General features: G+C 48.5%; 1 protein-coding gene across 3 annotated transcripts in view; it reads left to right on the top strand.

The window, feature by feature from the left end:
* The window catches only part of PNOC (prepronociceptin), a 52,797-nt gene extending 26,872 nt beyond the window's left edge, over positions 1–25,925 (top strand). The window contains exons 1-3 of one of the 3 annotated variants that reach the window (XM_084833102.1): positions 8,374–8,505; positions 9,631–9,771; positions 24,072–25,925. In XM_084833102.1, coding sequence (XP_084689228.1) covers positions 9,649–9,771; positions 24,072–24,644 — 696 coding nt within the window. In that variant the 5' untranslated portion in view covers positions 8,374–8,505; positions 9,631–9,648 and the 3' untranslated portion in view covers positions 24,645–25,925. Of the gene's footprint in view, positions 1–8,373; positions 8,506–9,630; positions 9,772–23,645; positions 23,846–24,071 lie in introns of those variants that run through there. The other 2 variants (XM_084833095.1, XM_084833112.1) reach the window with 2 other exon arrangements.
* Positions 25,926–26,186: the final 261 nt, after the last annotated feature.

The following is a 26,186-nucleotide window of genomic DNA, read 5'->3' as shown; positions in this document are numbered from 1 at the left end:
CTGTTCACTACATCTGATTCTAAGAGACAAATGTCAAGACACAATGCTTGGGAATACGTCCCATTGGAATTAGTCAGAGCCACTCCCACAGAATGGGCACAGAGTCCATCAGAACCTCTTTCTACGTACTCCCTGTAGAAATGAATGAGATGTTCAAAGAAACAGACTTTGAGCTTTTCTAGATGAAGCTTTTATTGTGCTCGTCATTCCTCACTCACAAGTTGTTTACAGGTGTTTTAGATGATGTTGTCATCACCCAATTTCACTTCCAGTTTTTAAAAGCAATTTCATGGAGTGGGGGAGGGTTTGGGGGGGGGAAATCCAGCATTTTTTTTTAAAGCAACACAAAGCGCTACTCCCCAATAGTGTAGTTGCATTATTTCACTATACCACAGTGCCACCTAGAGGTTTTGTAGCTGAAAGTATGGAAAGGCAGGAAAGGAGAATAATCCATGTAGAGCTCCAATCTTAATTCTGCGATGATACCAGAAGTAGAAATAGCAGGTTTGACAGCCTCATCTAGAAAAGCTCTTCATTGGGGCTTGCACAGGAGATGTTCCTGGTGGATTGTGCCTTCTGTTAGCAACAGTCAGTTTCAACACAATTGATTTACACCTAGTGTAGAGAACATCAGGCCCCGGCGACCATGCCCCCTTCCCCTAGCCCCATCCCCTTTTTCCTTTTAGAGCTTTTCTTTACAAGGCATTTATTGTGCACTTGTCATGCCCTACTCATGGTTGTTTATGGGCTCTTTAGACAACATCGTGACTTCCAGTTTCACTTCTGTGTCTAAAGAGCACTTGCGCTGAGTTTTTTTTAGAGCAGGTATTGTGTGGTATTATTTGTGAAGGTGAAAGAACATGCTTTTTTCACTTGTGTATTGTGCTGTTCTACTGTACCATGTTGCCACCTAGAGTTTATATAGTGGAAAAGACAATGCTCTTCGTGTAGTACTTGGATCTCAATTCTGCGATGAAACTGAAAGTAGATACAGTGCATTAACAGCCTTGTGTAGAAAAGCCCTTAATCTGTAAAGGCTCTTAATTGCTGGACATTTTAGACCTGCTGCCTTTTGAAATTTCAACAGCTGCTGTTTTGCCATTGTATTGTTTGAATGGATTTTTAAAAATGGTTTTGCTTTGTTGTATTATTCATTGCCTTTATTGTAAGCTGCTTTGATGATTATCTTTAACAGAAAAGCAAGACATAAATAATAGACTAAAGCAAGGCCAAAACAGACATTACTTTAATTCTATATCTAGTAACTACATCTTTTGTTCATTTTTACTCTAGAGTAGGCACAGGGCCCCCAATCCAGATCTTAAAAGACTCTCTACACCTCCTCCCTTGCTAGGGTCTGTATCTGAATCAAGGGTGCTACAGCTGCTCTAGACAAAACAGGAACAAAAATGATGTTGTGGCTAGGCACAGACTCAAAGCAGTGTCTGTTGTTCTGGTCCTCAGCAAAGGTTTTAAAAAGGGAAGCAGCTCACTCACATGCTGGGAAGCCAGAGGAGGACAAACACTTGCAGAGAGCATGGACATGCTCAGTATTCAGCAGCCAGGAAATGTATCATAAGGTAAGAGTGTGAGGCAGTCATCCTTGTGACGAGGAAAGGGGTGCTACCAAAGTGTCCCTGTCTTTGAACAGGAAATGCCAGAGGCCACGGAGTCCGTTTTGACAGGCTCTGTTCTCCACTAGATGGAGGCCAGAAGCCACCTGGCCCGTCCAACTTGCACCGAGTGCACCACATCGGACGTGCACTGACATGCAACGGAGCGGCCTGCTCCGCACTGCAAGACGGGTGTGAGGATCCTCCTCCTGCTTTCTGCCAAGCGTCTCCTGTTCATTTCCACCCTGAGCGATCTCTGCTACAAGCGGCGCAACATCCCTGTTGACCTTTCCTCCCGTCGCCTGGCGTATCAGACTAACAGCTCCTAAGGGCTCAGAGAACATGGCCTTAGCGCGGTCTTGCATTGAGCTCATGATGGGGGCAGCTCCCGATGCCTCATCATCTCCCGGGTCTGGCCAAATTACCACTGCAGTGACTGACGGAACAATAAATGCTTCAGTCACGCGCTCCCTTCTTTGATTGCTCACTGCATGTGGGACTCTTCTGCTCACACAGGTCCCCAACTCCATGTATCCCAAGCGAAGGGCGCTTCCCGCACTCTGGTCCACATTATCATCTGCCAGTCACCTGCTGCTGCCATCCTAATCAAGCTGTTCATTAATCCCCAAATACAGACGTCAGCTATTGCATGCTGGCCAAACAGATGCTTTAGTGATTCTTTCATGGCATGATTAAGTCATTGTGCTGTTTCTTAAGAGGGGGAAAGAAGCAGAGGTCAAGGGGGGTTAGGGTCGGGGGAGTGCTCCTAATCAGCAGTGAGCCATTTTTACCCTAATTTGTCTCTCGCCTTCTGGCACTCACACGGATGATTGTGAGGAGGCTGCGCCTAAGAATGAGCAGCATCGTTTCGGAGATGATGAAAAGGAATGGGTGCATGCGGCACTCCGGCAGCAGACATGCCCACTTCATGCCATTGAAATAAATGGCCCTACGTGCACCTAGCCCGATATCGCTGGCTTCTCCAACAAGGTGCCTCTCTGGTGCCCGACAGGCTTTCTGCCCCTTCTGATTTTTATTTTATTTCTTAATATTTTTTATTAAAACTTTTTTTTAACTGAGAGGCTTGCTGCTAAGCAAAAGCACTGCCCTCCAGTGCCATCTTTTGTTGTTGTTCAGTCGTTCAGTCGTGTCCGACTCTTCGTGACCCCATGGACCATAGCACGCCAGGCCTTCCTGTCCTCCGCTCTCTCCCGGAGTGTGCTCAAGTTCATGTTCATTGCATCGGTGATGCTATCCGGCCATCTCATCCTCTGCCGTCCCCTTCTCCTTTTGCCCTCAGTCTTTCCCAGCATCAGGGTCTTTTCCAGAGAGTTTTCTCTTCGCATTTGGTGGCCAAAACATTTGAGCTTCAGCTTCAGTATCTGTCCTTCCAATGAGCAGTCAGGGTTGATTTCCTTTAGGACTGACTGATTTGACCACCTTGCAGTCCAGGGGACTCGTAAGAGTCTTCTCCAGCACCATCTTTATTCGGGTCAAAAGAGTGGTTTTGTGTTTTGGACCTCAGACTAGGGATGGCAGAGAATTCCGCCACGGATTCCAGTGAGGCCAGATTCTAAAGAAATCCGGAATTTCCGGAAAATCCAGAAATCCAGAATCCGCCCGGAATCCATGGCAGAATGGCCTCCTGCCCCCCGCCCCGTGGAATCCCCCTGGGACGGCACTTACCTGGGGCAGATGTGGCGGATTCGGCTGCGGTTCCAGCGGCGGTTCCGGCGCCGGTTCCGGCAGCAGCGGCGGCGGCTCCAGCGGCTGGTCTCCTGGCTGGCCGTGGCAGGGCTGCTGCCGCCGCCATTACCGTCCTTGCAGCTGTGATAGGCTATGTAAGAATTATGTAGCCTATCACAGCTAACCCCAAAAAACCAAACAAACACACAGCATACGCAAATGGCGGTGGCTACGGCGGCTGCCATTTGCGTTCCCTATTTTTCGCCGATTTATCTTACGTAAATATTTACGTAAGATAAAACGGCGAAAAAAGGGGAACGCAAATAGCATAGTGGATGCTATTTGCATTCCTCTATTTTTCACCGTTCTAGCCTATGTAAATATTTACATAGGCTAGAACGGCAAAAAATAAAGGAACGCAAATAGTGTCCACTACGCTATTTGCGTTCCCCTTTTATTCGCCGTTTTATCTTACGTAAATATTTACGTAAGATAAATCGGCAAAAAATAGGGAACAGAAATGACCGCCATTTGCGTATGCTGCGTGGTTTCTTGGGGGGGGTTATTCGTGATAGGCTACGTAAATTCTTACGTAGCCTATCACAGCTCCCTGGCTGGATGCAAATGGTGGCCGCTATGGCAGCCGCCATTTGCATCCGCATCAGCGAGTCCGCGGCCGGAAATCCAGCTGCAGACAGCCCTGGCTGCCTGGCCAGCTGCTCCGCGGAGCCGCCACGGAGCAGAGCTGGCCATCGAGGATTCTGGGGGGGAGGACCGGATCACCTCCCCCCCCCCCATGAACAGAATCCGCGAAAAGGTAAGTGACTTTCGTACATCCCTACCTCAGATCTCTGCTTTGTACTTAGGTTCTTGGGTAGGCTACTCTTTTTTTTAGCCTCATCAGTTTGCCTTCTGCAAAATGAGTGTTTTGCAATTGGCCAGGCCCATGATGGCAGCTATGAACTGGCAGGCTTCCCCCATGGCAGCCATTTTGTGAGAGCACCCACAACTCATGATCAAATTCCAAATACAGCTACATATGTTGGGTTGCACCCATTGTGTACAATGCAAATAATTATTGATGGAAAGGCTTACGCTGAGCATGTAAGGTGCCGTGTGTGTGCATGCGTGCGTGCGTGTGGCCTCTCTCCTCTTAGGCAGAAAAGGGTCTCTGCAATCCCCGGGTACCTGACCCTTTTTAACTCGACTGGAGATGCCAGGGATTGAACTTGGGACATTCTGCAAGTGCTCTACTCCTGAGCTTAGCTCTTCCCCAGTCACAGCTGGCGGAGTCAGGGTGGCTCACTCACACAGCCCAAGATGCACTCCCCAAACCTCTCCTCACCCTATTTCTGCCCTTATATCCAAGATTTCTTCAGACTGTTTCATCATGGGTTTTCCCTGTCTTGTGGCTTCCATGAGGTATAACTGGATGCAGGAGGCCAGGTAGATATTTCTTAGCCGTGGCCCGTGGTGGGTTCATGGAACCGCCATACTGAGAGGTGGTCTCCCTCTCAGTGCCGGTTGTGAGAGGCAAACAAGTGAAAAGTTCAGGCCTGCTTCTGGGCATCCTGGAAGCAAGTGGCCGGCCACCGTCGTGAACAGAACGCCTGGACTAGTTGGACTCTTGTGTGGATCCAGCCAAATGCTCTCCTGGAAGAGAAGTCTGTGGAGGAAGTTCTACTCTGTGGAAGTTCTCTGTTTAGAGGCTGCCTGCAGCTGTTAGGTAGCGGCCTTATACTGAGTCAGACCCTGGGTCCATCTAGCCCAGTATTGTCAACGCTGACTGGCAGCAGCAAAGGCTCCCCAAGGTTTCAGGCGGGGATTTTTCCAGCCCTACCTGGAGATGCTGCCAGGGATCGAACCTGAGACCTACTGCATGCAAAGCGGGGGCTCTACCCACTGAGCTACGCCTCCCTTGGATAATCCTCCAGCAATTGGTGCTCCAGCAACAGGGGCCGGCACTTTCCTGCCTTGCTCTGCCAGCGACTTCCAGAGGTAGCATCTGGCTGGCCAGTGTGGAAACAGCATGCCTGGATGAAAGGATCTGAGAGTGACCCTGGCCTGAGGGGGCTTTGTCTGCCTTCCCCTGCAGCATGTGGCATGATGGCTTCATGCCTTAAGTTAAGTTGTGAGTCCTCTCATGCTGTTTCCTGTGGGAGCAACTTTCTGCAGGCCACCTGCCCTCTGGTACGGCTGGCAATTATCTGGGTTGTGTAGAACAGCCTTCCTCAACCTGGTGCCCTCCAGATGGGTTGGACTGCAGCCCCAAGCACTCCCAGCCAGCTCCCATCATTCCCAGATGACTGGGAATGATGGGAGTAGTCATCTGACACATCTGGAGGGCACCAGGTTGGCGAGGGCTGGTGTAGAAAATTTGGAGTAGCTGCCAAAAGGTAGACCACGGCCCACTGTTATAGACCACTGACCCATTTCCACTGGGCTGCCTGGGGCAGCCTTGCATTTAATAACTCACCTGGTCACCAGAGGCAACCAGAAATTCCATGCAGGCGAGTGAGCAGACTGGCACGGGGGAGTGGGGAGATGGTTTCCTATTCCTCTCTCCACCACCCTGCTTGGTTTCCATACCAGCCAAGGAGGAAGGAAAATCTCTTCCTCCACAGCCAGCAAGGAAATGCAGTGAGTTGGTGGAGGGGGAGCAGTGACTGATCCCTCTTCTGCCAACCTGCTTGGTAGAAGTCTCTCTCTCTCTCTCTCTCTCTCTCTCTCTCTCTCTTCTTTTTTGTCCTAGCCCAGGAGGCTAGTAACCCGTGTTTCAGAGCTGACTGTGAAGGAGAAACTTAGAAATGTTCGCAGAAACTTCCTAGCAGTGAGAGCTGTTCAGCAGTGCCACAGGAAGTGGTGGCAGCCCTGGTCCAGCTTCTGGAGGGCCCTTGGGTAAGAGCCCCTCCATGGCCCCCCCTCACTCAGTGAGCCCACCTCCTCACCGCCATGGTCCCCAGCTCCTCCTCCTCCTCCCCATTCCCCGGGCCTGAGCGAGAGGAAAGTGAACAAGCGGGTTGCAATGGGAAGAGGAGCAGCAATGCCAGGAGACTCTTGCCAGTGGGCCCATGATGGGGTGTGGGCCCTTGGCAGGTGCCCAGCCATGCTGACCCTTGGAGCTGACACTCGTGGTGGGCTCTCCTTCACTGGAAGTGTTTAAGCAGAGGATGGGCAGCTGTCTGTCAGGGATGCTGTAGCTGCAGACCATCTACTGCAGACCCTGCATTGAACAGGGGAAGGACTAGATGACCCCCAAGATCCCTCCAACGCTATATAATTCAGCTCTGCGCAGTCCAGGTGCAGCTTCACCACTGGACTCCACTGACTATTTGACTATGCAGGTGCCTCAATTTCTTTGGAAAGCCACTTCCCTTTGGAAATGTCAGCCACCAGGTATCCGTACCAAAATGCACAGTCTCCGCTATGCTGAGGGAGAAAATGGCCTTCTGATCCTTTGTCGTCCTTGGGAAGGAGCACGTGGTGCTGCTTCCCGAAGCACGTCAGCATTACACGACGCTTACAGCAGTCCCTTGGCAGCAAGGTGGGCAAGCCCGCATGCGTCAGAGAAGCTGAACTCCTCTCGAGCCAGGAAGTGTAATTCTCCAGGCCATCTGTCAGCCGGCCACCAAGCTGGTCAGGAGCTGCCTCTCCCTGCGTGGAATGAGCTGCAGATCAGGGATTTCACGGGAGAGGCAGAGAGAGGGAGGCAAATTGTGCTCAGCATCAGTGGAGGCTGGTGGCTCCACTCCAGGTTTCAGACAGAACCAGCCAGAACTCTTGGAGAGCTCCTTTAGAGTTCTAGCTGAAACCCGGAGTGGATTCATCGCCCCACTGACATCAGAGCCACCAGCTGACACTACTCGGCATAACTCAGCACTGTGACCGGCCTCGAGGATCAGCTGCCTGGATGATCCTCCTGGGCTTAGTTAATGAGTAAACCGCACCTCAGGTTTCTTCCTGGATTGTCACACCAAACAGCGAAGCGGGCGATTTGGGCAAGAGAGGCAGGCCGAGCCAGCGTCTTCCACACTCACATCACTTCCAGCTACAGGTCTTTCTGTGCAACGGCTAAAGGTTCCTCCACTGCCATTTAGTTTTTTCATGATCTGCCTGCCAGTCAGCGCAGGAGGGCGGCTTCTGTTTCAGTGGAGCAGAGAATCCACTCTGGTTTCAGTCAGAAGCCGTCAGAACTCTAAAGGGGCTATCCAAAGTGCCGAACCCTGTCCCAAAATGGGTTCAGCACCTTGGGTAGTTCCTTTTGAGTTCTGATGACTGATTCTGACTGAAACCCAGAGCGGATTCACTGTCCCACTGACATCGGAGCCACCAGTCTCCACGGCTGCCAATCCTTCGTGTTAATGACCCTACTGACACCTCTCCTGGCCCTCAAATCCGTCCTCAGAACCCAGCCTATCTGTAATCATATCTGTAATTGTTTGGTGGTTTCCTGCTGTTTCCATGGTTCTAAAAGGCTGAAATGCCTCTCCTAAGCCTTAGTTCCTGGCAGGAAAAGCTGTAAGCTAAAATATGGGGGGGGAGGTTATTTTGGGGGTATTTCTGCCCCATCCTACCACTGGAATATTCCGCCGCCCAAGTTTCTCCAAATTTGAATTGGTGCTCAGGCTGAAAGAGGTTTGACACCCCTGGTTCTGGCTTGACTTTGGGGTGACCAACCACAGCCTCTGGGACAAATTTTGCCCCTTAAAAGGAATTGCCAGCTGTTGCCAACCAAGAGGCAAAAACATGTGTGGAGAAACTGGGACCTATAACGACAGAACTGCTGGAAAACCACTTAAAAGGGGTGAGTCATGGAGGAATGAGGTACCGGCCCTCTCCGTCCCACTCCCTAATGGGTTAGGCCAAAATGCCCTAATGGATCAAAACAAAGAACCAACTAGACCAGCAACAACCAGATGCCTCTGGGAAGCCCACAGGCAGGACTGTTGTCAAGGGTAGGCATGGTTGGGCACCTGCCAAGGGTCCACACCCCAGCAGAGGCCCTCACAGGAACCCCCTGGACTTGCTCCTCCTCTTCCCGAGTGCAGCCTCCTTGTTCACCTGTCTCTGGGCCAGACAAGGGTGGTGGTGAGAAGGAGGAGCAGGAGATGCTCCCTGGCTCTCTGCCTGGCAAGCAAGCGAGTGGCAGCCACGATGAGAAAGCAGTTCAGGAGCAAGGGCAGCTGGCAACCATGGTGGTGAGAAGGTGGGCTCACTGAGGCAGGGGAACTAGGGAGGGGGCCTTGCCCAAGGCCCTCCAAAACCTGGAACTGGCATGGCCCACAGTTAGGACATGACATCTACACAGCCCTCTCCTGCTGCTTGCTCCCCAGCCTAACTCTCAACCTAGCCTACCTCACAGGTTGTCGTGAGGATAAACTGGAGAGAAGGAGAACCGTGTAAGCTGCCTTGGGTTCCTTGCAAGAAGCACAAAGGCAGGATATAACTATAAATAAATATTATTATTTTTTTAACTTTGTATTTAGAGGTATCCTGCCTCTGAACATGGAGGTTCATGACGAATAGCCCCTAATAGGTCTCTCTTCCATGAGTTTCTTTAATTCCATGTTAGAACCCCCTAAGCAATTTGTTCTCTCCTACAAAATAGACTGTAAACTCCTTGGGACAGAACTTGTCTCTTGTGCTTGTGTTACCCTTTACCCCACTGGCACTATATAAATAATAAGCGATAATAGCTCTTCTCACAAAAGGCGTGTTAATCATGCAGTGGGAGAGACAACTTCTGTAGCAAGATGAAGCTATATTGCTTAACTGCCAACACAAACTCAGTTTAGAAAATCTGCATCTCTCGCCGCCAATGACATCATGAACAGCCACTCACCTGTGCCATTCAAGGATCGCCTCTGTGCCGCTTAAGAATCGCCTTCGTGATCTCTGAGAAGCAGCCTGCAGGTTCTCTCCTTGCTGGCGGGGAGGGGAAGGGGGAGGGGAGCTCGGACTCCTGGGTCTGAGGTCAGAGCACTGCCTCCAACCTTGGATCCAGAAATCCAAAGTATCCTACGCCCCCACCCCCCAGACTCTGTCTAGGGCCCACAGGATTGCTCTCTTAGGGCACAATCCTATGCATGTTTAGGCAGAGAAAAGGCTTTGCTGGCTGGGGAAATGCTGGGAGTTGTAGGCCTTTTTTCTGTCTAAACATGCATAGGATTGTGCCCATAATCTTATTTTTATTCTTCTACAGTTCTATTGTTCTAAATTGCTGTTGCCATAACCTAATGGCTTTTTAGTAAATAAGGTGTTATAGAAAGGTTAACAATAAATAAAATAAAAATAAAATAAAGAAGTGATCTGTCTCCTATTTCTTTTGTAGCTTTTTAGGAGCGATACCATGATCCTACTGAGGAGCATCTTGTCCTTCTGCCTGCTCGCCTACGCACTCAGCGACTGCCGGAGGGACTGCCTGAACTGCCACAGGCATTTGTACAGCCACCAGGATGACTTCAACCTTCTTGTGAGTAGCCCAAGATGGCTAGCTAGCTTGTGCACTTGACATGCTCTTGCCTGTGATTTAAGTAGGAAAAAAAAACATAACTTGCAGATTCTGTGGGAACATAAGAATGTAAGAAGAGCGCTGCTGGATCAGACCAAGAGTTCATCTAGTCCAGCATTCTGTTCACACAGTGGCCAACGAGCACTCGACCAGGAACCCACAAGCAGGACAGGAGTTCAACAGCACCCTCCCGCCCATGTTCCCCAGGAACTGGTGCACATAGGCTCACTGCCTGTGGCACTGGAGGTAGCACGTAGCCATCAAGACTAGTAGCCACTGACAGCCTTCTCCTCCAGAAATGTGTCCAACCCCCTTTTAAAGCCATCCAAATTGGTGGCCATCACTACATCCTGTGGTAGCGAATTCCATAGTTTAATTACGTTCTGTGTGAAGAAGTCCTCCCTTTTGTCTGTCCCGAATCTCCCACCAATCCGCTTCATGGGATCGCCCCACAGGGTTCTAGAATTTTTAGAGAGGGAGAAAAATGTCTCCCTCTCCACATTCTCCACACCCTGCATAATTTTGTGCACCTCTAGCATATCTCCCCTTTACTCGCCTTTTCTCCAAGCCAAACAGTCCCAGCCCCTGTAACCTTCCCTCCTAGGGGAGACGCTCCAGCCCTTGATCATTTTAGTTGCCCTTCTCTGCTATTGGCCTCATAGCCTCATTCAAACCTCTTTCAGCCCGAGGGGAAAATTCAATTTTGGAGAAGCTCTCAGGGCCCCTCCCACAACATCCCAGTGGTGGGTGGGGCCAAGACAAAATTGGTGGGGCCAATATCCCCCAAATACCAGCCTGTTTTAGTTGGAAGCTCTTCTTGCCAGCAACTAAGCGTGGAGGAGAGCTGCACAAAAACCGGGAAAGCGTGAAGTGATTGTCAGTTGGGGGAAAGGGGGCAAGGCTAAGGGGAGAGGGCAGGGGCATCTGGGAAGCTTCAACCGGGTCAGATGTGGCCTCTGGGCCTGAGGCTCCATAACCCTGCATTGGTATCTGCAGTTAAAAGGGTCTTAGATACCAGGAGAGATTCCTAAGAGAGCCGTGGCTCAGTGGCAGAGCAAATGCTTTGCATGCAGAAGGTTCCAGGTTTGATCCCTGGCAGCATCTCCAAGTAGGGCTGGAAAAACTCCTGGCTGAAACCCTGGAGAGCCGTTGCTGCCAGTCAGTGTCAACAATACTGGGCTAGGTGGACCAAGAGTCTGGCTCAGTGCAAGCTTCATATATCAATGCTGCAATGCAGCACGGTCTGTTCTGCAGTCCGGTTCAAACATGTCCAATCGCTTGAATTTGCTTCTTTCAGGAGGGCCCACAGAGCACCTGTTTTGCATGCAAAAGGTCCCAGGTTTGGTTGAAAAGCTCTGAAGGGGCAGGGCTGAGGAAGACTCCCCCTCCCCGAGCTGCTACGAGGTCCGAGTAGTAGGCCAGTGGAGGCTGTTGGCTTCGGTGTCAGTGGGGCAGTGAATCGCTCCGGGTTTCAGTCAGAACCAGTCAGAAGCACCATGGAGAGCTCCTTGAGAGTTCTGACTGGTTCTGACTGAAACCCAGAGTGGATTCACCGCCCCACTGACACCGGAGCCACCACCCTCCAGTGGAGTAGGCAGTACGGAGCTAAACAAACTAAGGGTCAAACCCAGGAGAAGGCAGTTTCATGCGTCATCGGTAACAACTTAAGTCCCTGTAATATAATGTATTATATGATGTGAGTGTTTGTCCAACACCTCTGAAGGCACCATGTTTGAGAAGGTTGCAATAGATGGAGGAAGGCAAGAAGGGCTGGGATGGAAAAGGTGGTTCAGCAGCTTGCAGATGTGCCTCAGGACCAGAGCTGGCCAAAGATATTTTGCTGCCTGAGGCAGAGATAGCATCGCTCCCACCCGCATTTCACCCAGAGAAGGCGACTGGACTGGCAATTGGATTCGAAACTGGCGGCCAGACACCGTCTTCTACTGCACCCGAGGGTAGCAGGCCAGTTCCAGAACAGCTCCATTCTCAAACAGAGATGAATGGCTGGGGGCTCAGGCTGCTCCCCCCCCAGCACCTGCTGCCCCCCGCGCAGTCTGCTACCTGAGGCAGTTGTCTCATGCTGCCTTATGGCAGGGCCGGCTTTCTGCTGGATTTCTTGCTGTGCTTCAAAGCATGTTGAACAGAGTCCAGTCTCCTTCCTAGCTGGAGAGCCAGTTGCTAAAGAGCAGAGCAGAAACACAAAAGAAAGAGGTAAATACCATTCTCTTTATTACACTTTTTCTTCTTCCTCTCTTGATCAATGGTGACACTTTTGTGAGAGATTTTTCTCTCTCTTTCTCTCTCCCTTATTGTCTTGCTCCTTCCCTTTTGATGAGTATTGATTTCCCACCCCTTTCCTACTTTACTCAGTTTCTCGTTGAGCGGAACCCAAAAGTTAGATCACGGCAGGGTCTACGTGCATTTATCAAGGTCATATCGCCAACTGAGCCGCCTCGGAAACACATTCAGGCAGGACCAACTTGCACCTGTCACTGCTTGCAGAATGAGCTTATTTGATGACAGCCACTTCCCTCCCTCCTCTATAAAGCAGCAAATGGAAGCACAAGGCTAGGAGTGTAAGGAGAGCCCTGCTGGATTAGACCAATGGTCCACTAAGTCCAGCATCCTGTTTCCAGTAGGGGTGGGCAGATCACTTACCCCGTTCCGGCTGTGGGGGTCCGCGGGAGGGGGAGGCGATCCGTCCCTACCCCCGGAATCCATCCAGGCTGGCTCTGCTCCACGGTGATCCTGCAGAGCCGGCTGCTGGCTCCGCAGCGCTGGCAATATGGCTGGCTGCCATTGCCATGCCGTATCGCTGTGCTAAGTCCGAATGCAAATGGCATCCACTACGCCATTTGCATCCCTGTTTTCACGCGATAGGCTATGCAAATTATATTTACGTAGATATTTGTGTAGCCTATCGTGTGTAGCCCACTACGCCATTCTGTGTCCTGCACTCTGAGATGATCAAGAAGAGATCCTGGCCTTCCTCTCCGTGACAACCTTTCAAGGACTTGGAGAGCGCTATCCTATCTCCCCTCAGTCTTCAGTTCTCAAGGCTAAACATGCCCAGTGCTTTCAGGCTCTCTTCATAGGGCTTTGCTTCCAGTCCCCTGATCATCCTTGTTGCCCTCCTCTGAACCCTCTCCAGTTTGTCTGCATCCTTCTTAAAATGTGGTGCCCAGAACTGGATGCAGTACTCCAGATGAGGCCTAACCAGTGCTGAGTAGAGGGGAACTAGTACTTCATGGGATTTGGAAGCGATGCTTCTATTAATGCAGCCCAAAAGAGCATTTGCCTTTTTTGCAGCCAACACCCATTGTTGGCTCATATTCAGCTTGTGATCTACCACAATTCCAAGATCCTTCTCACTTGTAGTGTTGTTGAGCAACGTATCCCCCATCTTGTGACTGTGCATTTGGTTTCTTTTTCCTAGATGCGGAACTTGGCATTTATCCCTATTAAATTTCATTCTGTAGTTTTTTGCCCAGTCCTCCAGTCTATCAAGATCCCTTTGAATTTTGTTTCTGTCTTCCAAAGTATTAGCTATCCCGCCCAATTTGGTGTCATCTGCAAATCTGATCAGCATTCCTTGCACCTCCTCCTCCAAGTCATTAATAAAAATGTTGAAGAGCACTGGGCCCAGGACTGAGCCCTGCGGTACCCCGCTCGTTACCTCTCCCCAGCTTGAGAAGGTCCCATTGATAAGCACTCTTTGAGTCCGATTCTGTAGCCAACTGTGGATCCACCGGATCGTTGTTTCATCTAGCCCACTTCGAGCTAGTTTGCTCATCAGGATATCATGGGGCACTTTGTCGAAAGCTTTGCTGAAGTCGAAGTATATTATGTCCACAGCATTCCCACAGTCCACAAGCGAGGTTACCTGATCAAAAACTGAGATCAGATTAGTCTGGCAGGATTTGTTCTTGACAAATCTGTGTTGGCTTCGAGTGCATTCACTGCATTGTTTTCAAGGTGCTTCCAGATGGATTGCTTGATAATCTGCTCCAGAATTTTCCCAGGGATTGATGTCAGACTGACTGGTCTGTAGTTCCCAGGTAACTCCTTTTTGCCGTTTTTGAAGATAGGGACAATCCATTGCCTTAGGAAGTAACTCCTTGTAGGATATATAAAGGATATATTTAGATAGGAGATAGATAGATAGATAGATAGATAGATAGATAGATAGATAGATAGATGATATAACTCCTTATAGTTATATAAAGCTTCCTTATAGAGATCTTGTGTGTTAAAATGGGGGCTGGTTTCCGTCTCTTTCTTACCACAAACCCATTAGTGTCTCCCCAGAAGTAACTCCCACTGTGGTCAGTGACATCCTGCAGATTAAAATGGGGGCTGGTTTCCATCTTTGTGTTCTCTCCCATCTTTCCCAGCACAAGTATATGTGTGTCTACTCAGAAGTAACTGCCATTGTGCTCAGTGAGGCATGCTCCTGAAATGCAGGTGCATCGGGGCTTTCAGGGGATAGGAGAAAGGGGGGAGAGAGCAGGCGGGGGAAGTCTCTCTTATTGGTTGAGCAGCCCCTGCCAGTCAGATGACTTCACTCCAATCCCCACCCGGAAGTATGTTCTGTGAAGCGTTTTTTACTGGTCCGGAGAATCTGCTCCTGGAGCCCTGCTCACAGCAAAGCCGATTCCTTTCAAAAAATCTGGTGGGCCTCCATTAGCTTCTCCTTCCATTGTCATGGAAACATGGCCCAGGACCCTTCAAGAAACCCTGAGTGCCACTTTTGGGTGGAAAGGCAGGATAGAAATCAAATCAATTTAATTAATTGCATAAAATGAATGAATAAATAAAGCAGAGCTTAAAGGCAAAAGCTGACTCCTGTTATTGTCCCCCACCCCTCCCAGAAACTGGTTCCAAAGGTACACTGCCTCTGATCACGGAGATCCCATTTAGCTATCATCATTAATAGCCATTTGTCAATTTCTCCGCCATGAGGGAATTTTAAAAAGGGAATTTGTCTAATTCCCTTTTAAAGCTGCCCCCACAATTTGTGGCAACCAGCTCCATAAAGTATGTGTTGCGTGGAGAAGTATTTCCTTTGGCCTCTCCTGAATCTCCTGCCCATCAATTTCATTGGGTGCTCCCGAGATCTAAATATGGGGGGGGGGGGGAGGGTAATACTTCAGTGGAGGCTGGTGGCTCCGATGTCAGTGGGGAGGTGAACCTGCTCCAGGTTTCAGTCAGAACCAGTCAGAACTCTAAAGGAGCTCTCCAAGGTGCTTAGCAGTTCTGACTGACACCTGGAGAGGATTCACCACCCCACTGACATCGGCACGACCAGCCTCCACTGGGCTATTCCCATTTATTTTCTCCACACCATGCATAATTTTATACACCTCTATCACATCCTCATACTCACCCTTTCTTATAAACTTGTGCTGTTCAGTCGTTCAGTCGTGTCCGACTCATCGTGACCCCATGGACCATAGCACGCCAGGCCCTCCTGTCCTCTAAAAGCCCCAAATATTGCAACCTTTCCTCATAGGGGAATTGCTCCTGCTGCCTGATATTTTCCTGCATCTTTTCCAGCTCTACAATATCCTTAAAAAAAAAAAAAGGTGTGGCAAAAAGGACTGTACACAATGATTCCAAGTGTGGCCACATAATATATTTTGTAAGGGCATTGAAATATTGGCAATTTTATTTCTGATCCTTTCCTAATAGTCCTTAGCAAAGAATTTACCTTTTTCACAGCTGCCAGCCATACAATGGGTTGACATTTTCATTGGGCTATCAACCATGACCCCAAAACCCTTTTCTGGCTCATCACTGCCAGCTCACACCCCTTCAATAAAATATGTGGTTAGGATTATTATTATTTTTTGCCTCAAAACTATAAAAAAAATACAATCTTACATTTGTGACCTTGAGTGACTGATTTTTCCACCTCCAACTGTCACAGCTTGGACAGCCTGAAGGCTGGAATGAATGAATGAATGAATGAATGAATGAATGAATGAATGAATGAACGATCCCAACTGCAGCTGGCTGGGCCAGTCTGTGCATGTCGTTGGCAAGATCTCTCCAGTACAATTAGAAAATGCAGTGGACAGGTCATTAAGATTCATTTGGATAGCCTCTCTTTTCCGTGCTGTGCCGCACGGCCTCCTCATGTCAGAGAGATGACGAATTTTGGCCGTAAAGGGCTCCACCTTGAATCTCCCTCCAAGGGCACTGCAGAAAGAACAGGCCTTCTGCACACTGCCCAACACGGCTACGCCCAAGAGATATGAGGTGTCACAGCCATTCCGGGGGTGAGGGGGACAGGGAGAGACATCTGGTCACTTCTGGTCCAGTTGGTCCAGGTGATGGTCATCTGGAAATTATGGGGAGGATGCATGAGCTAGATGGATCTCGCTATAGGAAGGCAGCTGCAGAGATGCTGACTTCCTGGGGCAACCATCTCTCTGCAATTCTGAAAGCCTACCTCAAACAAAAGATAATCCAGGAAAACAGACTGAATCATTCCCCTGACTTCCTGAAGTGGATGGAACTTCCAGAGGCAGTCTTTACAACCAGGGTCTCCAATTAAGTGCTCATGGGCAGCCATTTACTCATCAGGCTCCCGGGCTCCCTCAGTTTTTTATTTTATTTCTTAACATTTTCTTCTTCTTCTTCTTATTATTATTATTATTATTATTAAATGGAGATGCTGACATGCTGCAAAGTGAAGGGCTGCCCCCAGTGCCATTTTTATACAAATTGATGGTGCGATCACACTTGGAATACTATGTGCAGTTCTGGTCACCGCACTTAAAAAAGGATATTGTAGAGCTGGAGGAGGTGCAGAAAAGAGCAGCTATTTATTTTATTTTATTTATTTATTTCATTTCTATACCGCCCAATAGCCAAAGCTCTCTGGGTGGTTCATAAAAATTAAAACCAAACAGCACACAATAAAACAATATAAAATATATAGAACATTAAAACCACAAAATAACAATACAACCACAATAAAACCTAGCAGCAGTGCAGGAATTTAAAATACAGATTTAAAACAGCAAAGCTAAAAGTCTAGAAAGCTAAAATGCTAAAATGCCTGGGAAAATAAAAAAGTCTTCACCTGGCGCCGAAAGGAATACAAGGTAGGTACCAGGCGAACCTCACTAGGGAGCTCATTCCACAGCTGGGGGGCCACAGCAGAAGCCCTCCTCCTAGTAGCCACCCGCCTCACTTCCTTTGGCAGGGGCTCACGGAGAAGGGCCGCTGAGGATGATCTTAAGGTCCGGGCAGGCACATACAGGAGGAGGCGATCCTTCAGATAACCTGGCCCCAAGCCGTTCAGGGCTTTGAATGTTAATACCAACACTTTGAATTGGGCCTGGAAATGGACTGGCAGCCAGTGCAGCTGGAAAAGTACTGGCGTAATATGAGCTCGCAGGCCAGTCCCTGTTAACAATCTTGCTGCCCTATTTTAGACCAGCTGAAGTTTCTGGACCGTTTTCAAAGGCAGCCCCACGTATAACGCATTGCAGTAATCCAGACGAGAAGTTCTCAGAGCATGGAGAACTGTAGCTAGGCTATCTCTGACCAGATAAGGGCGTAGTCGGTACACCAGCCTAAGCTGATAAAAACTGCTCCGTGCCACTGAGTTCACCTGTGCCTCAAGTGACAGTTCTGGATCCAGGAGCACCCCCAAACTACGAACCTGATCCTTTAGGGGGAGTGCAACCCCCTCCAGAACAGGTTGAATATCACCTAGCCGGGCAGACGAACCACCCAGTAACAGTACCTCCGTCTTGTCTGGATTGAGTTTCAATTTATTGGCCCTCATCCAGTCCATTACCGTGCCCAGGCCCTGATTCAGAACAGCCACTGCCTCACCTGGTTTTGATGAGAAAGAGAGGTAGAGCTGGGTGTCATCTGCATATTGATGGCACCTCAGCCCACACCTCCGGATAACCTCCCCCAGCGGTTTCATGTAGATGTTAAACAGCATGGGGGATAGAATAGAGCCCTGTGGAACCCCATGGCACAATTGCCATGGCACAGAGCAATAATCCCCCAGCACCACCTTCTGGAGTCGGCCATCCAAGTAGGAGCGGAACCACTGCAGTGTGGTGCCTCCAACTCCCAACCCAGACAACCTATCCAGAAGGATACCATGGTCGATGGTATCGAAAGCCGCTGAGTGGTCCAGGAGAATCAACAGGGTCGCACTCCCCCTGTCCCTCTCCCAGCAGAGGTCATCCCACAGGGTGATCAAGGCAGTTTCCGTTCCAAAACCAGGCCTGAAGCCCGACTGAAATGGATCTAGATAATCCGTTTCATTCAACAGTGCCTGGAGCTGTCCTGCAACCACCCGCTCAAGCACCTTGCCCAAGAAGGGGATATTGGCCACTGGCCTATAATTGTTAACATCCTCCGGGTCCAGGTTAGCCTTTTTCAGGAATGGTCTGATTTGTTGTTCAGTCATTCAGTCGTGTCCGACTCTTCGTGACCCCATGGACAATAGCACGCCAGACCTTCCTGTCCTGCGCTCTCTCCCGGAGCATGCTCAGGTCCATATTAATCAAGTGATCAAGTAGTCTGATTACCGCCTCTTTTAAAGTGGCCAGCACCGCTAAAAGCAGCTAAAAGGATCAAGGGGCTGGAGCAACTCCCCTATGAGGAAACAGCTGGGATTGTCTAGCTTGGAAAACAGGAGGGTCAGGGGAGACAGGATAGAGGTGCACAAAATTATGCATGGAGTGGAGAATGTGGATAGGGAGACATTTTTCTCGCTCTCTCACAATGCTAGAACCCAGTGGGGTCCTTCCATGAAGCTGATTGTGGGAGATTCAGGGCAGATAAAAGTGCAGAGCTAAGCAATAGAATTCACTTCCACAAAACATAGTGGTGGCCACCAATTTGGATGGCTTTAAAAGGGGTTAGACAAAATTCCTGGAGGAGAAGGCTATCAGTGGCTACTAGTCCTGATGGCTATGTGCTACCTCCAGTACCAGTGGCAGTGAGCCCATTTGCACAAGTTGCTGGGGAACATGGGCGGGAGGGTGCTGTTGCACTCATGCCCCACTTGTGGTTTCCTGGTCAACATCTGGTTGGCCACTGTGTGAAGAGAATGCTGGACTGGATGGACCTTTGGCCTGACCCAGCCTCAGGGCTCTTCTTATGTTCTTTATTTCGGTTCAAAAGAGTGGTTTTGTGTTTTGGAGCTCCGACCTCTGTCTTGGACTTCGCTTCTTGGACATGTTACTGTTCTTTTAGCCTCATCAGTTTGCCTTTGGAGAAATGGGTGTTTTGTGACTGGCCATGCCCAACATATGGCGCCCATTTTATGAATGGGAAAGCCCCTGTGGTAGCCATTTTGTGAGAGCACCAACAACACTTTCAACATTCCAAATGTGCCCCCTTACCTAAAACGATTGGGGGCTCCCGCTTTACAGGGTCCATTTCCTTGTAAGGAGTAGTGCTGTTTATTTACAAATATATGTGTTGGACAGGAGGAAGCAGACATACAAGCAGGTGTTGCTAATTCCCAAGATGTCAGCTACTTCCAAAGAAGTAGCACACCCCCAACACAAAAGCAAGGCGCAGAGCGCATACTGTGCACTGCAGGCAGGTGCTCCCAGGTTTAATCCCTGGCGCCTCCGGTGCAAAGAATCTCTGGCAACAGAGCTAGGACAGCGTCTGGCTTAGCCTTTGGAGCGTGGCTGCCGTTCCAAGTAGTGATGCTGAGGTACAGGGACCAGGGTCTGACTCAGTACAAGGCAGCTTCCAATGGATTTTGCCAGCTGCAAAAACTTGAGATACTTTTTTCTTTCTTTCCCCCCTTCTTTTCTGTTTTCCTCTCCTGCTACACACACACACACACACACACACACACACACTTGCACATGCACATGCCTAGGCAGAACATTGGTCTTGCTTCGCCTCCATCCTGTCCTGCAGGAGTGGCCTGTACTTCTAGCAAGTTTTGGCCATTTATCAGTCGGCGTTGATTGTTTGCAGTCAAGCGACCAGCAGGGCACCTATGCCACTGTCCTTCCTTTTTTCAAAGGCCACCTCATCCTTTGAAGTAGCAGTTTTTCTACTTTAGAGCCAGCCTCACATCACAGTTGCCATGAGAAGGGCTGGCCAAGAGCAAGGAAATGATAGGCTGGGCTGCAACGTGATGGCCATGGCTAGAGTTCTGCCTGGGCCTTGAGAAACTGCACCCCGTAATATGGGTGGCAATGAATGCAAATGTTGCTATGAACCACTTCTGCAGCCTAGTGCTGCTGGGACACATGGATGAGGGGCTCCTGTCGTGGTTGCGCTCCTTTTCCTTTGAGGAGTGGGAAGAATTCTTCTTCTGGAAGGACAAGAGTACTAGAGACTCCTGGTGTCTTTGTAATCAGCTGCCTATCTGCATACGTACAGATTGAACAGGTATTACCAGGGTACAGAAGTACCTATCCCCAAAGTCCAACCAGCCTTCGGCACAGCAGATTTCACACACACACACACGGTCCAATTCTGCCATCCCTCCCATGAAGATCAGTTCCAGGCTTACCAGGAGCAGTCTCATGGCTCAAGGATGAATAAGGTCCAGTTCGCATAGGAAACTGTCCAGCAGAGAGCACAGTCAAGGCACTGTTGCTTCAGCAAGGGCTAGGCTCCAACTGAGCAGCTTTATAAGGCGCGTTGTTGCCCCAGCCCTTCCTGGCTTGTCATTAGAGCCTGAATCCAGAGCATGCGTCCTCCTCACAAGTACAGGCCAAGGATATTTGACATGCTGCCGGATGGACACTGCGTTCCAGCTCTGAGCATCTGTCCAGACACACTGCCGCCTTTGTTCCAGGGGTCCTGGGGGTGATCTTGGTGGTCTTGGAGGAGTTGGATGGGGCCAATCCAGGTGCTTTTGTTCTTCCAGTGCCACAGCCCCCTCAAGCGGGGCATTGCTCCAAGTGGTGGTCTTGGAAGAGCTATCAGGATCCTCCCACTGCCGCTGAGCCTCACGAGCACGAGGACCAGCGACTGGAGCTTCCTCCTTCTCTAACAAGCTCTCCTTCAGCTCCAGGGTGGCCCTGGCAGGAAGACCATAGGATACGACACATGTGCACACATGCTGCCAAACTTCTTTTGTGCAATTCCAGAAGCAGAGTGGGCGAAGTCTGGTTCTGGATAACTTGGGACACTCAGGATGAAACCCTAAGTTTCCGACATTCAGCAAAGAGGAGCCACTTATCTTGTACTCCAGATCAAAAAAATCAGGCCTATTATAATTCTTTAGCTGGCAACAAGGAGGGTGCTTTTTGCCCCTCAGCTTTCCCTGTTCATATCTTCTCACCCTAAAGATAATGGATCACAAAACAGGCACTTCGCTGGGTCAATGACTTCTGTCAGAAGCCAATTGTGAGATGGTAACCGTGGCTGGCACTTCCCTTTCTCTTTCATTCAAAAGGAATTGAATTCACGGCAAGAGGCCATTAAAAGCCAGGAGTGATGATGAACCCCACTTTCCTCATGCTCAGATTGCTAACCCGTTCACTTTTCAATCATGCTAGCCTTTCTAATGGCAACTGTAGCCGTCTTTAAATTCTACGCAAGCTCTGTGTGGGTGCAGGCGTGTTTTACCCTTTAAAATCAGCCCTACAAACATATAGCTTCCTCATTTATTTTGCAGAGCCTTACTCAAAGAAGGACAAAGCATGAATCTTGAACTTATGAGTACTGAAGTTTTCTGGGTCTTCTAAGCAAAATTTTTCACACAATAGACAGGCCTCTTGCAACTGTCTCCAGGTGGCAACACAGGTGCTCACCAGAATTTTTCCAGAGGAAAAATGGGGCAAAGAATATAAATCTATAACTGGCAGTGCTTTTTAAATAAAAATTTTGAACTGCACAGTCATAATAGAAGAATTAAATTGAATTTATTATTATTATTATTAATGCATCAAATAAATACATAGAAATCAAATCAATAAATACAAATAAATTATTATTATTTCACTCAAAAAAGGTGAAATGTGAGGAAGGCTTTCCATGTTTCAAATTTAATAGTCTTTTATCCTGCCCTTTAAATAAAATTTACCAGGGTAGCTTATGTACAATAAAAACACAATTAAACAGACAAAAATTTAAAACAGCAGGTAAAAGCAGCAGAAAAAAACAATCCACTTAGGATTACAGATTCTTAAAAGGCCTAGGGAAATAGAGGGTATTCATCAGGCTTCAAAAGACTGACAACAGGCCAGCTGGAGAGAGCCTCTCACAGATGGGGTCCCACCAGCGCCAGCCTTAGAGGTGGGTGAGCAGGGCAGTCACCCGGGCAGCACGCTGAGGGGGTGGGTGGCAAGCTGAGCGGGGGGGGCAGAGCTGAGGGGGCACCAAGCTGAACTCAGTAGTTGTGTTTTTTAATGTACTCTCTGCAGTGAGCTCAGGTGGCAAAAAGCAAATGTATGTAAGCTTTCTTTCAAGGTTCTACGGGTTGTTTGTGTACTAACTACAAAAATGACCTTCCTTCAGTTAGCTTTAAAGTATATTTCTTTTTTCTATTTCCACTTTGATGTCATCTGCAGTAGGTAAATATCAGTGGAGCACAACTTTACTCTGGGGCGACGTTACCGAGCACATTGCGCTTCAAATACTAAAGACTCTAAGCACTATATCAATCATAATAAAATTAAGCTGTAAGCCGTAAGAGGTCAGCTGGATACCTTTTTTATTTCTAACTTTTCTTTATTATTTTTAAAAGTAAAAATAACAGATGTTCTAAAATAAAGAATGCTTACCGAAAGATAGGAACTGCTACAAAACGAAAAATATTATAAGTAAAACCTGTGATAGTTCTGCTGTGTTGCATAGTGCACCGCAACTGCTTAGAATGTGGCTTTTCGAACTCTGGTTTGTGCAAACTGTAGCACGGTGGCTGACAGATCAAGGTTTTGAGCAACGTCATTCTTGATGGACATCACACCTGCACCAAGCTCCATAAATCCTCTGGGTAGCTCTGCAAAACTGACGGAGGGGGGCACCAAAGGTGCTTGTCGCCCAGGGTGCTATTTATCCTAGGGATGGCCCTGGGTACCACCACCAAAAAGGCTCTCCCCCCAGCCGCCACCTACCATACTTTATTCATAAAGAGCTAAAAAGGCCAATGCCAGCACTTTGAATTGGGCCATGAAATGGACCAGAGGCCAGTGCCACTGTATAATGAGGAGGAAAGTTTTCAGACCATCCCAAGAACCACAGAAGGCCGGGGGTCTTCTGACACTATAAGACTCTATTAAGCAGATTCTGAGCAGAGCATACTAGTATGGGTGGGTCTCACACACCACCAGGAGGTCCACACCCTGGTACAGATAAGCAGTAAGTTATATACTTTGTAATTTCTTGCTGCACCACAGAGCTCAGCCAATCAGATATTGGCAGGCTTACAGAGGTTACTATGGTTAAAGCACGTACACACAGAAAGCAAGAAGTTTCCAGCACGCTCTTCTTATCTACTTACACACATTCCTTTATATGGCAACATTCTCAAACACTCAGAGGGAGACCTGTCTTAACGGCTGCTCAATAAGGATTGCCAAAATGTGCTCCCAGTAGTCCCAGTTAGCAACTGAGCAGCCATGGGTTGTATCCAACATTAGTCTAAATGAAGTCCCATTCATTTAAATGGGTATACTCTAAGTAAGACTGACATGGGATACGACTATATTCTGAATTAACCACACTTTCTATTCACTCTTCAAAGGGAGACCCACATACAACAGTAATCTGATCTGGAAGTTACTACAAATTGTTGTTGTTATATCTAGTATTAAACAAGCCTCTTGTGTATTGTCTAATTGTGAGAGAGGGCTTGCTTGCTAAGGCCACCTAGTGAGTTTATGGCGGAGGCAAAATGTGAACCAGGGATTACCTGATCTTAATGGCATTGTGTGGTCTGAAGGAAGAGGCAGAAAGCCATCGGAGCGTACAGAATTCTGAGTGAGAATTCCAGGAACATGGAGAAGCAATGGTGGTAGGGACTAGCCTGCTGTAGTCCTCACCAGCGTCACATCCATGGATTCTGAAACCCAGGGTTTGGAGTCTCTTTTCTTCTTAAACCACTAGTTTAAAGGGCAGGCCTGTTGGGGGGAGAGAAAGAAATTAATTTTAAAATAGCCTGCAGCAGCTGGAATACCGAAAGAGCACTAACAGCCCTTTCCTACTTTTTCCTTGACAAAGGGAACAATGATTCATTTTGCCTTCGCAGCCTTCTCCTGAAATGAAAGTCCACAATAACTGTTGTTGCTCCCGCCCTACAGATCTGTGTCATGGAGTGTGAGGGGAAGCTGTTTTCCAGTGCCACCTGGGGCCTCTGCAGCAAAGCTACCAGTGGGAAGGTGTCTTTGCCACTAGGCCTCGACAGCCTGGAAGATGAAGCTAAGCGGCCCTTGGAGATATGGGACGGAGGCCTCCAGGGTGGCAGAGGCAACCTTAAACATCTTGGAGACCTGACCAGAGTGGTGGACCTCAGCAAGGCGGAAGACGAGAAGCGGGTTTCCAAAACGAGCAGTCTCATCCGTAAGTCGGAGGCAGAAGACAGCACCAGCCATGGAAGCCAAGCCCCGCTTGGGGCCTTGCAAGGCCAGCTCGAGATCCCCAAGAGGATGGGCGATTTCCTGAGTGCACCGTTCAGTTATGGGCAGCTAGCAGAGCCTGAGGTGCAAGAGCTCCAGAAACGATTCGGGGGCTTCATTGGTGTCCGGAAGTCAGCCAGGAAGTGGCACAACCAGAAGAGGTTCAGCGAATTCCTGAAGCAGTACCTCGGGATGTCCCCACGATCTGTCGAGTACGATGACTTGACCAATGATGCGAAGGAGCAAAACGAGATCTAGATGGATGGACTTCCTCTGGGTTGTTTTATTTTCTCGTCCCACCAACATGTTGTGAATTGGTTTCAGATCTGCCACAGCCAAAGACGCCAGCCCCATTCCGTCTTCTCTCCCGTGCCCCCTTGATCAGTCATCCAACCCTCGGTCCCTCACCATCGAAGTCCAGGGTTTCTTAGAAATAGCCCTCAGAATTGCTTTGTGTAATAATATTTCACCATTTTTACAGCCCAGCCCAAAACATAATTTCTCAGAAGTAAGTCCCGCTAGATTCAATTATACTTAGAACCTGCCTGCACATGATGCAGAATGGAGATAGAATTTTGGACTTGACCACTTCAGACACTATTTGGGGGTCATGTTTTTAATGCACCCCATGTTATACTGATTTTATTCTCTGCTTTATATTTTAGCATTTAGAGTTTACTTTATTGCTTTATGTTTGTTGTAAGTCACCTAGATAACTTGTTGATTGAATGGTATTTAAATATAGTTGATAGATAAATAAACAAATGTCACAATCTCCCCGCATGTAATAAGCTAGCAATCAGGAAGTGGGCTGCTACTTTTCTCTCTGACATACTAGTTTTTACATGCAGGAAGAATTGCTGGTCTTCTTTTATTTTGTGGGGAATGTTAAAAAATGCAACCCTCTACCAGCTGTCTGCAGTGATCCAGTTCAGAATACTAATACCTCACTCCATCTCAGTTCTTACTTCCCTGTGAGTATGTTCTGAATATTTGTATACAATTTGCGATACCTATAGGTGAAACCAGGCTCTTGTTTCTGGTTTACAACTTTGATTTGTTTATAACTGGGATTTCATTGGGACAGAACCAGGATATGTCCCCACATGGGGTTGACATGTTTGGTATGGCAGTGCAATGGTGTTTGTGGACTTTTGTTACATGTCTCCATCCTCCTGCTCTCTCTTTCTCTCTCTGTGGCATGCATTTTGTCAAAGGCGCCATCTCTGCGCTGTCACTTTCGAAAGTGTATTTTTGTAATGACTAAGACCAGGGGTCAGCGAGGCACCTGTCCCACCCCCTCCTCTCTGCCTTGCCTGATCGCATTTCTCGGACAAGACGCATGACTGAAAATAAGCTGTGTAGCTGGGTTGGGTACCTACTTCTGTTAACTGTTGAATGTTAGAAATCTAAAAAAGGGAAATGAGACATGAACCCTGTTCTTTTTAATTGTTTCAGACAAGATTTCTCCATTAAACTTGTACATAGCAAAAAGAAAAAAAGAGAAAAGATTAATAAATTAGTTTTCTATTCCTGCTGTAGCACTGTGATCAGCACACCGTCAATCGGTATGGTGGTGTTACTGTGCAACCTGCTGACACGCCCTCATCAGCCCTCACTCCGCCTGACTGCCCCACTCTCCCGAGGCTCAACTAGGAATATGGGTCACCAATGCCAGGCCATAGAACTTCCTTTCAGAGTTGGGGCTCAGGCTGGGAATGTATGGCGCTACTGTGTCATGCTCCCAAACCTTCCTGGGCAATCGGCAGAATGTTCGAGGCACCCTTGACAGCGTCCGTT

Source organism: Heloderma suspectum, chromosome 1, assembly GCF_057233095.1.
Source record: "Heloderma suspectum isolate Gila_16-S chromosome 1, 16-S_ref, whole genome shotgun sequence".
In the NCBI taxonomy this organism is placed as follows: Eukaryota; Metazoa; Chordata; class Lepidosauria; order Squamata; family Helodermatidae; genus Heloderma; species Heloderma suspectum.
This window is presented reverse-complemented; position numbering and strand designations above follow the sequence as displayed.